This window comes from Stigmatopora nigra, chromosome 21, assembly GCF_051989575.1.
Source record: "Stigmatopora nigra isolate UIUO_SnigA chromosome 21, RoL_Snig_1.1, whole genome shotgun sequence".
NCBI classification, from domain to species: domain Eukaryota; kingdom Metazoa; phylum Chordata; class Actinopteri; order Syngnathiformes; family Syngnathidae; genus Stigmatopora; species Stigmatopora nigra.
Window position 1 is genome coordinate 5,608,101 of NC_135528.1, and position 16,745 is coordinate 5,624,845.

Genomic DNA, 16,745 nt, shown 5'->3' on the forward strand with positions numbered 1-16,745 from the left:
AAATGTCATCATATTTCTATGATACAAGTTTTTATCAGAGGAAAAAATATCACATTTTTCAAAATATGATTACATATGGTTAAAGTTATAAGTCAACTTTTGCTTCTTGTTGATAATGTTGATTTACACGAAGAATATTTGTTACATATAATAGTGTTAATATGATAGTCTGATCTTTATATGAATTCCAAGGTGATTTAGAACATGTAAAAATTGCATTTTTTACTCATTATGGCATGATAATTTTTTTTTGTAAACTGATGAATATTCCAATATGAACTTTACCCAAACTCTTGGGATAAACGCTATTAATTTCACAAATGAATTTTCCTTGGCCAAGACCTGCTTTGCCAATGACGCAAATGGCCAAACTGACTCTTCATTCAAGGCATTTTGCACGTCATCCTTCCAGATGAAGAATCCCACCAGACTGATGTTTTGACAAAGCATCATCGTCCTTCCAAAAAAAAAAAAAAGAAAAAAAATCATGGGAACATCTCGTAAAAAAGTCCACCAGATTTGCGATCTGCTGCTAAAGCTATAAGAGCTCCAAAAGCAAACTCACAATGCGTGGTAATGAACAACACGTCTAGTGAGGTTGACCTCTCACGGGGTGAGCTTGCTCGGCGGGGGGTGAGCGAGGAGGAAGGGGGGAGGTGGGTTTTGGCTACCGAGCCTCCTATGGCTGTGCTTTATGAAAATGTTTCATGTGAGGAGACAGCGCTGATCCACTGAGAGTAAAACATCACAGGCGGTTTATTCAGGTGTTAGCGTGCCTGACTCCATCTGCTACTGACGGCCTTCTACCACCACCTTATTGCACCTATAGAGCTGTCTGTCATCTTGTATACTATCTACTACTTCTTCTTTTACACACTTTATTAACACTCTACTTTCACACCTTATGGCACAAATTCCAGTCTTAAATCAACAAGGTTTGATATCTACAACAAAATATGTTTCAAAACAATGGACTTGTTTACTATAGAGTCAGACTGTCTTTTTGTATTTTGTACATGAACAGAAATGAACAATTGAAGTACATGTATATGCTAATTAATAGTACTATGTTAGAGTTTAACAGTATGGAAATGCGGACACAGCAGAATGTTCTTGTGATGTGTTTCCATAAGAACTGTCCTGTGTTGCTATGTTGGAGTTCAGAAAAAAGAAGAAGTTTTCACTCAAATGAGTGTGAGTGGGGGAGAAGTGTGCTTCATTTTGGCATTTTAGTAGAGGGGGAAGGGCTGTTTACTCCCTGAATGGAGTCCAGCCAACAGACAGAGGAGCAGACCAAAATAATCTGGCCACTAAAGAGTATATTTTATCAGAAACTAAAGAACAAACATGTATTAAAGAACAAAATAAAAGGGAGAAATGGAAGGTAAACAGACAACAAATACATGTGTATAAATATATATATTCTATTTTTTTTATTTTTTAAAGAACATTTTATGCTTAAAAAACGGCACTATAGGCTAATGATGGTCAGAAGAAGAAAAAACATGATAATTAGGCAAACTATGAAAAGAAATGGTAACTTATAGTCCGTAGAATACAGCAAGTAACATATTGTTGATTAGATTGTGTATTTTTTTTCAGTTTCTTGTTTTTTTAGTCACCTTATCAGATAGATTCTGAACTTCAACTGATAAGTGGTACTATCCCAGTTATTTTAGTGTATCCTGCCATATTATTGGATCATTTCTATAACTGAAAAGTGATACTGAGTATTAAAAGATGGATAAAGTTGTTTAAGATCCCCCTGAAGGTCCACCAAGTTCTCCATCCATGACTAGCTAATGAATATCCTTCAGTTGATGAAAATTCCATGAGGTTCACTATCTCCAAATGGGATCCATCAGAGTCCAAACCACCGTCGACGCAAGGGCGCTAAAGGCGGTCAGGCTGTCACTCCATTTACTCGCTTATTCACCTGGGAACGGTGAGCGCTAAAAAATGCGGTGTCAATTTATACAACAGATGTTGATGAACTTGAAACAGACTGAGAACATGCCAAGCTACAGGAGACTTAAACATGATGGATTCCAAGCCACATGCAAATGTTTGGCTTCTCTGACAATGTGACATAACAAAAAAAATGGTAGCATTTACACCTGCTTGGGTTTAAAGCACATACACTTCTAATGAGGATCACATTTTATTCCGCCATGTGGAAAACCGGCGTTTAGATGATGACAACTGTCCGTGGAGATGATGTAATTTAGGTTGTGTCACAGCAACGCTGCTACATTTTAATTTTAGCACTGCAGGATGGATGTGGGTCGTCGTCTACGACTGCCTGACCCACTCGGCTCTTTCTTTCAACTCTTCTCAACTTGAAGAATCATTTGTGCTAGGATTGTTGGAAGCGAGCTATTTTTAGACTCTTTCTTGAGCTTACACAACCGATCGGCAAAAAAAAAAACTGTCTCGACAGCCTCGGATCCGAGTCGCTCTGTTCTCACAACTTGTTTGGAGCTCTTCAGACGTACGACACAAAAGCGAACGAACGTTATGACTCACCAATGTGATTCTCGTGCCCCGTACGGAGTGTACTATGTCGAAATGACACCAATGTCGGAATGTAGGAGGCCCGGTCCCGATCTTTTACGTGGGCTTAATGACCTCCATCTGTGCTATTTACAGCCGTGCGTGACTCCCAATTTATGTTTGCGTCATTTAAATAAAAGAAAGGCCTTTTTGAACGATAAAAAACTGAAAATATGATCTTTGCATTGATACTTAAGTACGTTAGTTTAAGGTATTTAGAGACTAAGGGCTGATTCTTTAGGGAAAAGTACATAGTTGGCTTACTTTAGTATGGATCAAAACACAACGTATCTTTTTGGTTGACCAATCAACGCATGTCCAAACCGTATTCAATAAGGTAACAAAATCATCATCATATCGGCATGTGTATTTTCTAGCATTATACTGGTTTCTGACTAAATATCAAGTACTTTCATTCATTGGTCCTCACATTGAACCCAAATTCACATTAACCAACCAAAGCTACATTTCCCACAATGCAATGGCTACGGAAAATATTCTACTTGCAAAAAAAGTACGATTTCAGAGCAGATAGCGATTTGTAAGACAATTTCCTCTCTTAGGCATAACGTTGTAACTCAGTTTGATGCCGCAAAGAATGATTGCAAGCCTTTAGGTGGAATCTAATGGGGGCACTGCCCTAGTAAAACCAATCCAAGAGCCCTAAGGGGTCAAACACGGGCCCCCGCCAACTCCCAGACACCATTTAACCCCACTCTAACTGTCCGCTATTGGATTGTACCATGTTGTTTATCTGGCCCCGCCCCCGCCTGGGCCTTTTCCTATCAGACACGCAAAGTAAACAGAGTCTAATCAGCACTTTGCGACAGCGTTGATTACAAGGACATTTCGGAATTTGAAGAATCATGGCGTTCTAGTCCAAAAAATTCTTGCATCTGAAAATATGAGCTGTTTACGATGCTGTTTTTATCCCCCCCAGCGCCCAAAGCGTTTCAGACATAAACATAGAAATACACGGCGGGCGGGAGAAGCACAACGGCGTCTTTGTAAGTGCTATTTATGCATCCCTATTCTATTTTAACTCCTGCTCTTATCTTCTCTTTTTCTATTTACTACAATGACATTTTGTGTAAATCCAGTCGACGCCCCGCAAACTTTAGCATCTCAACATTTTGTGTATGTCTTGCACGTTTTTATGAGGAGAAAAATAGCTATAAAGCTCTAATAGTGACTCTGACCGCCTTTAAGGTGTTTAAAGGCTGTTTATATTGACTTTATGATATTTTTATATCCTAACCCGCCAATATTTCGGTCCTGTAATATCGCTACGGGGTTGAAAAGTGACCCCCTCTTCATGTTTATCTCATATTATATAGAAGGGTGCATGTAGGTTATATATTTAAGTGTAAGAAACATAGTGCTTACATTGTAAGAAGCTACATTATGTTGTAAGATTTTATCAGGCCAGCTTCTGCTTGCAGATTTTTTTCCACTTACTTTCCATTTATAGGTCGAAAAAAGGGAAAAGCTTTTACTCGGAAATAGCTGAATAAAAACTCTTGAAATATGACAAGAGAGGAGAGAGTAAAAAATGTGTAAGCAGTTAAGAATATGACTTCCGTTGCAAAATAGAAAGGGAAGAGAATAAATGACATTTTTTCCTGATGTAAAGTTTACCTTGGTCTAGTTAAAAAAAATACTATAGTGCAGGTACAATTGTCAGTTTTCTGAATAGTAGGGAATGTTTTAGAAGCAGTTTACCTTGATATTTTCTCAGAAAGTGTTTTTTTTAAAGAGATGTTATAATGGAAAACGTTGTGAAGAAAACCCTGATTGGTAAAAATACACTTAAAAACAGTAGTTTTGTGAAGGCAGGAATCGTCTATGAACACGACTTGCTCTCATAATTTAGAAAAAAAATAGCTTAAACTCAGTAGGCATGAAGTATGCTTAAAATCCAACCGTCAACATCGAACTCACTTGCCATCGGACATTTTTTTCCATGTAAACGCATGCACTTATTGTAAGCAAAAAAAAGAATGCCTGACTTACTCTGGTCTAATGTTTTGTTTTATTTTGAAGAAGTCTCTCAAAGTGTCCTTTTGGGAAAACAATTGCAATAGTAAACATGCACTTGCTTTCTTTGTAAATGTAATTTTGGCACTTATTTCAATTTAACTGGCTGCGTACGTGACTGGACGTTTGGTCGCCGGTCTTTTGGTCGCTGGTCAAATGGTGAGTTTACTGTTGAAGCCAGCTCTCAAAATTATATTCATGAGAGAGAGTTTAATATCTATGAGAGAGTTTAATATCTAAGAGAGATAGTTTAATATCTAAGTACTGTTTAATATCTAAGTACTGTTTAATATCTAAGCACTGTTTATTATCTAAGTAGTGTGTAATATCTAAGTACTGTTTAATATCTAAATACTGTTTAATATCGAAGTACATTTGACCGGCGACCAAACGTCCGATCACCACTGCGCATTAAAAAACTGCATTTTCTATCTTGAAGCTGTCCAATAAGCTCAGAAATAAGTGTGACCAGTTTGTTTACATTCAGTGGGTCGCCTTACAGATACAAACACACAAGCGAAAGTCAAGCACAGCGGCTCATCGTCTCTTTAAAGGCAGTCCGGTGGTACCCACTCATGCGTCCCCTACAACGAGGGCCCTCGACACAACTCTCATCATCTCAAGCTACACGTCAAACACACTTGACCAGCGACGTCCCACCCAATGTAGAGTTTACCCAAGACATCTGAGGGACGCCATCTCAGCCACATTGACCGTGCCATTGCCTTCTAATCTCCCTGATTAGCCCAACCCCGAGACGTCCCGACTCGCCTACCCGACACCTCGAGAGATATGGAAATAATTACCATTGTCTCCTGTGGAACGGGGCGTAAATTGATACACACTAAATAGTACACCTCGGGGGTCTCTTTCTCTCATTCTACCATTGCTTTGCAGACAAATGAATGCATCCAGAAGGAATTAATTGGATTGGGAAGCACACTCCGGCACGAGCGGTTGAGGACAGACAAACAGCCTCACCTCATACGCCTGCTTTATTCCAGTCATGCCTGGTAGAAAATGTCTGCCCCCAACCCCCCCAAACGACGGATTTGTCTGCATCCCTTATTACACACACACACTGGCTGTGGCGTGCCGGTCCCAAGAGGATTGCAGCCTCGGCGTTGCCATGGCAGCCACGTTGTAGTACGAGACGGGAGAGGGTGAATGAGACCGCTCACATCGATTGGTGGGATAGGCTATTGATTCGGAGTCTGATAAGAGGGGGTTTCGGTCAAGGCGGTGGAGAAATTAAGCTAGAATGTAGGAGGAAAGATGTTGTGAGTGGCCTTTTTTTCAGTTCCAGCTGATTTTATTTCCTTCGCGGAGGCAAAGAAATACAAATAAAAAACAACAATCTGTACAGAGGTCTGAGAGGCAGTGATTGACCCCAAACATTGGCTGTTTTTTCAATTTTTTCGTCCTAAACAACAAAACAATATTGGCATGATGAGACAAAACATGGTCATACACAGCGTATTGCACAAATGAAAACTAAAAAAGTAGCAAAATAAACCAAAAAAACTGAGAAAAATAACCCAAAATTATAAAAAAAAAGAAAAATCCCAACACATTTTTTAAAAGAGAAACTCCTGGACCACAATCATCTTCAACTTTTTTCCAAGATGGCTGTCTTAGTGCCTGTCGTTGATCATCATACATAAAAACACACAATCTTTGTTTATAGTACAGTCAGTTTACATAAATATCTTCGCATTATTATTCTTTTAAAAATCTTAAACACAACAGCTATAGCTACATATACCTGAATCTGAAATACAAATGCTATTTGCCATGCCATAATATAGGAAAAAACAATTAGCCTTTTGCTATACGGTAGCCAACCAACAGGTACAGAATGGTTAAATACTATCTTGGATGCGTTTTGCTTGCGCGAGAGAAAGAAAAAAAAATAAGATGAAGCACTTTATAAAACCTCCTCATCCTTTTTCCAAAGTCTAGGCAAAGTGGAACAAGAGTGAAATTCCATCCAGTGGTTCAAATAAAACTTATCTCGGAACGTAAGAGCAGAAGAACGAGAAGAACGAGAAGAAAAAAAGCACACAGAGGTATTAGCTCTATCTAAAAAACAGTGACACTCTGGGATCTTTCAATCTGACGAGCGACTCTACCATTACGTGTACTGGAATAAGACGTTTATCTCACCACTAGAGACTGGAAGCCTCAATGGTGCTTTTTTTGTTTACTAGGCTGGTGAAACTGGAGTCACTTTGCCATTAAGAAGCATGTGGGTAAAATACTGTAAACACGGTGTGAGGTCAGATTGTGCCAAACCGAGCCCCTCCCCCTTTTTTTCTCCTCCGCACACCTAAACACCAAAAAAATGTCGATCCAGGGTGTTTAACCCCTCCCCCTAAAACCCCCCTCTTTCGACCTTTTGATAGATTTTGTACAAAAATACAGGTAAAAAAATCATGACGCACTCAAAAAGTGAGAGAGTTCAGAGACACTTTTTAAATAAGAGACACTTTCTAGCCCTTCCGCGCTGGATACAGACAAAGTGTGCACACAAACGCACGCACACAAACGAGACCTGGACGAGAACAATACTTTTTTTTTTTTTATGTATCAAAAAATTTTGGCCGGTATAAATACAACGATATAAAAAAGTTTTCGGGACATGGAGGAACTAGAAAGTTGGGTTTTGCTAGGTGCAGACTGGGATTGGCTAAAGAAGGGTGGGGGGAAAGGATCTTGGTCCTGAATTGTGCACTGAGTGTTAAAAAAAACGAAATAAAAAGCTGGAAAACAAGGTTTTCTGAAGTCTGGAGTCCTGCCGTTCAAAGAGAAGCTGGTGATCGTGAATTGTGTCCGTCTGAAGGGCTCGCAAGTTGCGTCATTACGCAGCAATGAACATTTGACAACAGCTAAATCCTCCTGGTTTATAGGAGAGCATGCGTGTTGATACTGAAACTAATTGGAGAAGGGAGCAGGGGGTGGGGCACCTCAAGTCAGCCCCCCACCCTTAAACCCCCTTCCTAAATAACACCAATGTTCAGTTTAATGTCAGTCTTCATCCTAGTGAGGGATTACTTTAGAAGTCACTTTCACTTCTTTCTTCTTACATTCACTCCTCCTCTAGTTGTCCGAATGCAAAAGGAGGCATGGAGACCCCCCTTCACCCCAGCCAAAACCACCCCCCCTCAGCGAGTAGGCGCGGCGCCGTCTCCTCTTCCCGCTCTGTTCCGTGAAAATGTCTCCGGGAGGGAGGGACGGAAGGAGGAAGGGAGGGAGGCAGGCATGGGGAGAGAGAGCTTTTTTTTCTCAGAAGGGGTCGAAGAGTTCAGGACCCGGGAGAGCGCTCGTCGCGGTTCTTGGGCGGTCAGTTTCAGTAGGTGAACACCAGGTTGGAGATGGTGGACTCCAGCCAGTCTCCTGAGATCATCTCGCTCACCTCACGAGTGCAGTAGTCGGGGAAGTCAAAGTGGGAGCCGGCACCGCACTCCCCGAAGCTCCAGTCCAAGTCCCGGTCCAACTCGGCGTCGGAGAAGCCCATCCCGCCAAGGGACATGCTCTCGTAGCCGGGGCTGGGGTTCAAGTCCAGGCGCTCGTCTTCAAACTCCTCATCCGACGAAGAAGAGGAGGAGGACGAAGAGGAGGAGGAGACGGAGGACGACTGGGAGGCAGACGGCGTCGGGGAGGAGGCGCCCGAGTACCTGAGGCGCGCGGTGGGGGGTGACTCGCCGGCTCCGGGACTGGGCTCCTCGTACAGACTCAGCGGGTCGCTGGATTCGGCCGAGCTGCTCAGGGTTGGACTAGCCGGGACTCCCACTGAGGGACGACCGCTCTCTAAGCTCCCCGCCCCCGCCGAGGCGAAGCTGCGCCTGGCTTCGGCGCTACGCTTCTCCGGGATCTGCCTGGCCCCAGACAATGACCTGGATTTGAAGAGGGTCTGGTGTTCGCCACTTGGAGACGCCACCTCCAGACCCGGGGAGCTGGTGGATTTGCCGGTTGGTCTATGCGTCCGGCTCGCTGCTTTGGCCGCGGGGCTCCTCTTGGCCTTGCCGCTGCGCTCTGAGCTCTTCTCGCCGCGCTCCGCCGGCGGTTTGCCCGACCCGTTGCCGCCACCCCCACCCGATTTGACCTTCTTCCTAGGTCGGTACTTGTAGTCGGGGTAGTCGGCCATGTGTTTGAGCCTCAGCCGTTCAGCCTCCCGGATGAAGGGGATCTTGTCGGCGTCCTTGAGGAGCTTCCACCGCTTGCCCAGACGTTTGGAGATCTCGGCATTGTGCATGTCAGGGGATTGCTCCATAATCTTCCTCCTCTCGATCTGAGACCACACCATGAAGGCATTCATGGGTCTCTTGATGTGACCCGTGGGGGTCTTGCACCAGGCGAGGTCGTTGCGTCCCGGAGGCGGGGTAGGGGACGCATCCATCTCCGAGTCCATCTCCCCGGAGTCAGTCGAGTCTCCGGCTGGAGAAAGAGCGTTTGCGCTCATGTGCTGTTGTTGCTCTTGAACCATCCTTCCAAGTGCACGTCAAAAAAAGTCAAAATACTCCTCCTTACTTCTTCTTATCGGACGCGCTCATCAACTTGGAGCGTCAAAACAAAAACAAAAAAAAAAGTTCCCAAGCGCTTCTTGTCTTTCAGACCTCTTTTGCGCTCACTCAAGTTAGAAGAAAAAGACGCAAAAGAAAAAGCCTAGAATCCGAGTGAGAACGTCAACTTTTCAACTGCCTGTACGGCTGAAAACTCGGTCCACAGGACTCAGAAAGCGTCGATGTGGACGGGACCGGTGCAAGTCCTTCAGGTGGACGTCAGCAGCGCAGCTCGGGGGTGCTGTGGACGCGGAACCATGTGGCTGAATGGAGCGGCTGCACTTTCTCATAGTCCCCCCCTGATCGCCTGCGCGTTCGGTTCACGTTACTGTAAACACCACAACGAGAACCACTCGGTTTTATAGCCTCTCGGCATAGATCGGCAGCCAATCGTAGTCTGTAGCCATCCCCGATTATTCACTCGTGCCACGCCCCTCGCTTTTTCATAGGCTCGAAAGATGGAAAAAAAAGAGAAACACGGGCAATAATAATAATAATGTGCTATGAGGATCAGCGTGTCTGACCTCATTCCTGTCAGAGTCTAGTTGGGAGAGCAACTTTGCGGATTTATTGGACATTTTAGGCTGTTTAAATAAGGTGATGAAGTGGTCAAATTCACATATAAAGCCTCATCTTTTAATGTAAATAAATCATCAGTTCTGGTATGTTATTTAAAATGGGAAAAATGTTTTTTTGCAATGAAATAGAAGCCTTGGCAGATCATGAAATACTAAATGATTGGTCACTGCTGCTCGCTTCCATTCTGTTCAAAACTCATTACAACTGCAGTCGCTAGATGTCAGGCTAGAGCCAAAAGGAGATGATGGAGTGTGTATGTGTACAGTAGTTCTAAATATATACACACACAAAACTGTCTGTCATTAAAGAGAGATGATGTCATGATTGTTGACTGACAAATGGGATGTGCAGGCTTTCTTGACATGGACTTGGGATTTCAATGCACTTGTGAACACAGCTCACAAGACAGCCATGATTTATGTCAAAATAAAAGACTTTTACTTGACTAACGAATATGTTAGACGGGGGCGGTCGCCACAATGATGATGGGAGGGAGTCACATAAAGAGAAGAATGAGGATTCTCATCAAATCAACAGTTTTTTGGGATGTTGGAGTAAAATGGAATAAGAAAAAATCCGGGCAAGGATTCAAACCTGGAAACACACAACTGCGAAGCATTCCTGAAAACCACTAAGACACCGTATGCAATCCCCAAGGAAAATCTAAGCATACGTATTCTTTTCACCTCAATTCATCAATAAAAAACACATACTTTAAAATCAGGCCAATCCGTGGCATTATGACAACAATTCAAGTGAATTGAGGAGCTCCCTTAAGACAAAAATAGCCATATAATAACAATATCATCATTCAACTCAATTCAACTTGGGTCTTAGTTATGCTGGCACATAAAACTTCAAATAATGTAAGAATACAAACAGAATATCTTAATCAAATAACATTATGTGAATATTATCTAGTACTTTAACTGTATTTCTATCATTTTCATTTATATTTATTATCCCAATCAAGCATTACTTCTTATTTCCTTGTGACCTTTAACCTCCTCCCCAACCGTTGATGCTAAGCTTGTGGATTTGAATAACAATGACATCATTTTCCAACGTTTATCCTGAACCAGCCAAACACAACATAACACACACCTGCCACCATATTTGTCAGTACTACTCAAGGCCGAAAAATAGGCCGCAATTGTGGTTCAACAGGTAGAGTGACTTTACCTGTCATCTTATCTTGCCGTGTGTGAGTCACAGCCGTCGGTTGGTTTCTCCTCCGCCAATGCCGGATGTCCCGTTTGGGTGACGGGATGCGGCTATCGGTACGCCATCTTTGGAGCCTCGGGATCCGTGTGTTTACCCCAAATACGCCGGCACTTTGTCTGGGCTCTGTTGACGCCTGCGGGGATGGTGTCATGATGAGAGAGTGCGGCGGGAGAAGGAGAATTCAACAATGACTTTGGAATAAGTGTTGTAGTGCGGATACAAATAAACAGTCTTGTGCCTTGTCATTCCAAAAAAAAAGTAGTTTTAACGGTATTAAAGATGACATTTAAGGTATGAGAATGTTGAATGAATGCTTTGTTCCTTTCTTGGCGAGGAATGTTATGTTTAACAGTGACTTATCAGCAGCAAGTCATTTTGACTGTCTATTAAAAAAAAAGATATTGGACTTTTTAGGAGGGTTTGAGACGCACCAGGGGCGGTTCTAGTAAAATATATTTTGGGGGGAGTTGATGATGGGGGGCTAGAAATATTTTATGTTTGTATAATACAGGGGGTCAGGAAATATTTGACAAAAAGAGTCATAAACAATTCACATTTTATAAGGTTATTTCTTGAGAGTTGAAAAGAATTGAAAAGTAAAAATATGTGATTTTTTTGTAATTTCACCACTTTCAAAGTATAAAAAGTCTTATTTTGACAATATTGTTATGCTGTTGCTAATCAATCAGTATCAATGAGCACCCATGTAAAGAGCCATATATGGCTCATGAACCATATGTTCCCTTCCCCTGGTATAATACATTATGGTTTCTGTATAGTCTTTTTCATTTCCGGCAAAGCAAAGAAGATAAAGACTTGCAAAAAGATATGTTTTTAGGAATAGTTGACTAGATAAAACTGTTATGTTGAACCGGATGATATAGAGTTGTTTATTTTGAATGCTAAGATGCCCTTTGACCTCACTACTGACTACAAGTACAATAGCAAATACATACAATGATAAAAATCAACACTTTTCCTTACAATGTTGCCCAAGGCTAATATTTTTGAGGGCATATGAGAACAACAGATGTATTACATAACTGCATATGTATGTTGGTCTGGTCATATTGAATAGTCTTCTTAGGAGCTTGTTCATTAGAACTAAAGGTCTATGTACTATAATTGTTTTATGATATTGCGTCTGTATGGATGTTAATTATAGTCTTAATGCATTTGAAAGAATAGAACTGCCTTCAGTATATTAGTTCTGCACATTAAGTCTGATTTTATGGCAAAAATAGCGGGTAAGTTTAGATATTTACATGCTATATGCAACACTATTGATGAAGTCAAATGTAATGATATGTAAATATACGCTACTGCATAGTAGAAACTTACAAGCTTTAGAACTTGAGTGATAAAATGGAAGTAGACGCCATATATATTTTAGCATATGGACCTTGAGCCATATGCAGGCATGCGACAGCGTAATTGTGTGGTAACTCGGCAGATTTACGATGCCAAAGCCTGTCGCAGATTGGCCCTAAAAGACAAGGCAAAGCCAGGCTAAAGTGCGCTTTTCTCCCGGCGAAGTCAAACGAAGGCATTCATTACGTCGGTCTCGCCGGCCTTTTCAACGGCCTCGGAATGACGCGCCAGTTTGACCCTCCCGCTCGTCATCTGGGGTCAAACACAATGGGGCTTTTGTACGCACGCCTCCGAGTGTAAACGCACGCTGGCGTGTGTGTGTACGCATCTGCGTCCACTTCCAACTGAATTGGAGCTTTTCCAAGGATTGGAAGTTTTCGAAAACAGTGCCTCTTCCCCGGCACCCTGCACACGACCAAAGTGAGGAGCAAGCAGACATTTGCGTACATTTTGTATTTTCTGACTCATCCTTGGGTCATTTTGTCCCCGGAGTGTTTTGTGTGGATGTGTCAGACATTGCAGGTGGCCATGGATGGCTCCACTGCACCCACCTAATGCTGTCATGTCTTACATAATGCCAACATTTTATTCTCCTTTTTTAAACATTAGGCTGTAATGTACATAAAGCTGATACTCTCTACTGCACTTTGTATTCTTATCATCCCGGTGTGGTGGCAGTGGAATGTAATCTAATGTAGTTAGAGCATGGTCATTGAGAACAGGTTTTGCTTTTGTACTATTATTTGTGATGGTTTTAATGGGGTGCTTGGACGTTTGGTCGCCAGTCTTTTGGTCGCCGGTCTTTTGGTGGCCGGTCAAATGGTGACAGGGAGTTTACTGTTGAAACCAGCTCTCAAAATTATATTCATGAGAGAGAGTTTAATATCTAAGAGAGATAATTTAATATCTAAGTACTGTTTAATATCTAAGCACTGTTTAATATCTAAGTACATTTGACCAGTGACCAAAAGACCAGCGACCAAAAGACCGGTGACCAAACGTCCGATCTTGATGTACCTCCAAATATGGCGCCTTGGGCTTACCACGAAAACCAATACAAACATTGGGAGAACATACAAACTCCACAAAAGATGACTTCTAGACTTTTATTAATTGGTAGTTGTAGTGGTTATATGTACACGTTCATTTTCTAATCTATACCAACCTGATCTGAATTTGTGGGTACTACAGGGAAAGATGTGAACTACACTGGAGTATTCATATTGAAATTGTCACAAACTGGCAAGCGAACACAATGATTTCTAGGAGTATATACACTACAGTCTTTTAATAAATGTAGAACTGTGGCCTTAGTTCTTCTTTAAAATGCTTTTTTTGCCCCTCCAAAAAGTCCAAGTCGCCCCAAAAAGTCATGGTCACACCCCAAAACTTGCCCAATACGCACTTCCGCCCAAAAAAATCGGAATTCGCTGGGCGAGACAGAGCCAGAAAAGTACCAGTCTACCGCTCCACAATTCAGACATGCAGCACAGTCAAATGAGGAGGGCACACACACACGCACACTCCAACTGACACTCAACCGTCGACTTCGGCGGTCTCGCAGCACTTTGCCATACTCTCAAACAACAATCTTTCTTGGATTGTGTATATAAAAAAAAGCCACAAGACTGGATGGTGCCTGGACTGGGAGGACGGACCAAGACGGCAATTTTGATGGGTGCACGAGTCGTCCGTCAACATCACTTTTTTCATTTTTCCTTTCTGATTTTGACGGCGCCACGCTCATTTCCATCAAAGGGGTAAATCACCATGCACCATCGACGGACGCAGGACGGATACATTAACCTGGGAAAGCAAAGCTCCGGATTGGGGAAAAAAAGGAAGAGGCACAAGAACGGATATATATCGAAAAATGACGGGTTGTCATTTGGTTTTCTAAGGTTTTAGGATGGACGAAAATGCGGGATTTGCTGGTTTGGGTTTGATTTCCGCGGATGAATCGGAGTCTGGGAAAAAGACGGAATTGGGAAGAAGTTAGGCACTGAGAGGTGAAAGATGCTGATGGAATGAAATGAGGTGTGGGGAAGGGGGTGACTGCATGACAACCCCCCCCCCCCAAAAAAAAAAACAACAACATTATGTTGTCGCTGCATATCAGACTGCATCGATTATCACGCCGCCATCTCCCTCTCGTCCTTCCTTCCTTACTTTTCAATTTAACAGACAAACGCCATCAACTTATGGAAGATACAGCCAAGCCCAAGATCAAGCGACACCCCCAACTCGCCCTTTCTCCTCCCCTTTTTTCCCAAGCATAGCATCCTCCAGGCAAGTCGGGTCAGTGGGACGGCGCTTCTGTCCTCACGTAGCCCAGGGAGGGAGCAAAAAAGTCATCCTCCACGGCCGCTAGCGGGGGTGAATGAGGCTGAGCCGTGGAGCTCGGAGATCCTTCTGCAGCTCCAGACGGGCTCCAGACGCAATGACCTACATCAGCCTCCGCCAGACGAGCAGAGAGTGGAAAGAGGGTGAGGGATGGTGGCGAGCGAGCGATAGAAAAAGAGAGGGAGAGAGAGAGAGAGAGAGAGAGAGAGAGAGGATGCACACATTTGCAGTAGAGTCATCAAATTAACTGCAAGACAACAGCAACCATTCCCAAAAATCCTACTCTTAAAAATCCCACTTTTCCTCGCCGACTTCATCCCTCTCAATCCTCACCTCACTCGACTTCCTTTCCCTCCCCCTCCCACTTGACAGTTCCCCACCATCACCCGAATAGTCTCTCGCCGTCGGAGGATTAGTCGTCTGCAGTATGCCTACTTATCTGTCTCCGTTAGAAAAAATGGAGGGGAACGAGGTTAGCCGAGGGCTTCCTTCCGTCGGTACCGCGGCAGAAAGAGAACAGTCTGTCCCGGCGTCCGCCACGAGGACACGGTTCCGTGTCTAGCATCGCCACGTTCACATTCCGGTAGTGTGTCTAGCCTCTACGTGTGATCATTACTTCCCGACCACACTAAACGAGGATCAATTCCAATAGCGTGGCAGATAGATCAGACTAACGGGAGTGCGGGTTCCCATTGGGATTCCTTGTGGCGGTGGAAGTTAGTCTCTAATGGAACGTAGCTCAGTCACACTAACAATACCTTCTTTATCTAGAGGTGATCGTCAGTCAGCCCCAGGGTGGGAGACGGAGAAAAAAAAGAGGGAAAACAAAGCGTATTAGAAGGTTTCAGTCAAATCTACTGGTCGGTTTTTATCTCGGTAGGGTTAGAGACTCACACAGGAATTGAGAAAAAAAGATATAGACCACGGCCAAGGCCTCAAAGGGTTAATTTAGTTTTCTCCTCCAAAGCCTTCTTGATTTATTACGAGCTGCCAGACCTTGCGGTTCATTGGCAGAGGACGGACCCCCGTGTTGAGGCTGCAGACATATTAGAGTCAGTGTTTTGCTGAGATGGAACAGATCACTGCTGATAAAACAAAATCCTCCATACCTTTAGCAGTCCGTCACATGGCAAGACCTTCAAAAAGCATCTGTCACACACCGATGACATCTTCTAATGGAGTAAAAAGCTTATTTGCTACTGCCTTCCAAATGTAATTGGCCATAATAACCTGAGGTAAATTGCTAAACCTTTGTGGCAAGCTGTTCCTGTTTTCTCAGTCTGTAAAGAATGCGACACTCTAAAAAATGTTCTGTACTTAATTCTAATGTACTGGTTAAAAAGAGATTATTCCAGATTTACTGATCAGTTACTTAAGGTATGTTATTCCAAAATAAGAATGGTCTGGCTTGTTTTTGGCGAGTATTCAACCCGTTTCTGGCTACATACAACAGTCCTGTTAGGAATTGGAAAAACATGGCCGCCCAAAGAAATGCCAAAGAATCGATTGTGTAGCAAAATGTAGATTAATACGCTTACATTTATCTTTGTAATCCTCTAATCGCCCGCATTTCCCCCCTCTTGACAACTTTAAAATAACACTTCATCGTACTCAATGCCGTTTTTGATCACTGAAAGTCGCCCTATTCTCAATACGGACATGTTATGGGATGGAGACGGGTCCAACTTTGATTCTCCAAGTGAAATGGACTCAAAAGCAAACAATGGCGCATTCTCTTTTGTGACAGGATCCGCTAAGCTCTCGCTTGACGGCGCGCTTAACGTAAACCATCCAGAGGAAGCCCAAGCCGCCTTTTCCAAAAGACGGCTTCGGCATTCAGAGCTGTCGTCCGGATACTAAAGTATACAGACAGATGACGGAGACTTGTTTCCTGCTGCTTGATTATGAAGGAAACCCTTAAGTGGCGCAGCCAAATTTCAAAGCCGGCCCCGATAGAGACAGATAGAGACGACAATGTATACGTTGGCTTGGGAGGGGAGTAATCGAGACCAGATGCAAAAGAAAAGTGGGTCACCGCACTAAACCCTTGCCAGACCCTCTACATCCCTAGATGTT

General features: G+C 43.1%; 1 protein-coding gene across 1 annotated transcript; it reads right to left on the reverse strand.

Annotated features, from left to right (window-relative positions):
- Positions 1 to 6,483: 6,483 nt before the first annotated feature.
- On the reverse strand, positions 6,484 to 9,492 carry sox4a (SRY-box transcription factor 4a). Its single transcript, XM_077743662.1, has one exon. The coding sequence runs from the start codon at positions 9,074 to 9,076 to the stop codon at positions 7,940 to 7,942; it is 1,137 nt and encodes a 378-aa protein (XP_077599788.1). The 5' UTR covers positions 9,077 to 9,492; the 3' UTR covers positions 6,484 to 7,939.
- Positions 9,493 to 16,745: the final 7,253 nt, after the last annotated feature.

Bases quoted from the DNA above. Each gene is read 5' to 3' on its own strand.
- sox4a (XM_077743662.1), bottom strand. From the start codon at position 9,076: ATGGTTCAAGAGCAACAACAGCACATGAGCGCAAACGCTCTTTCTCCA.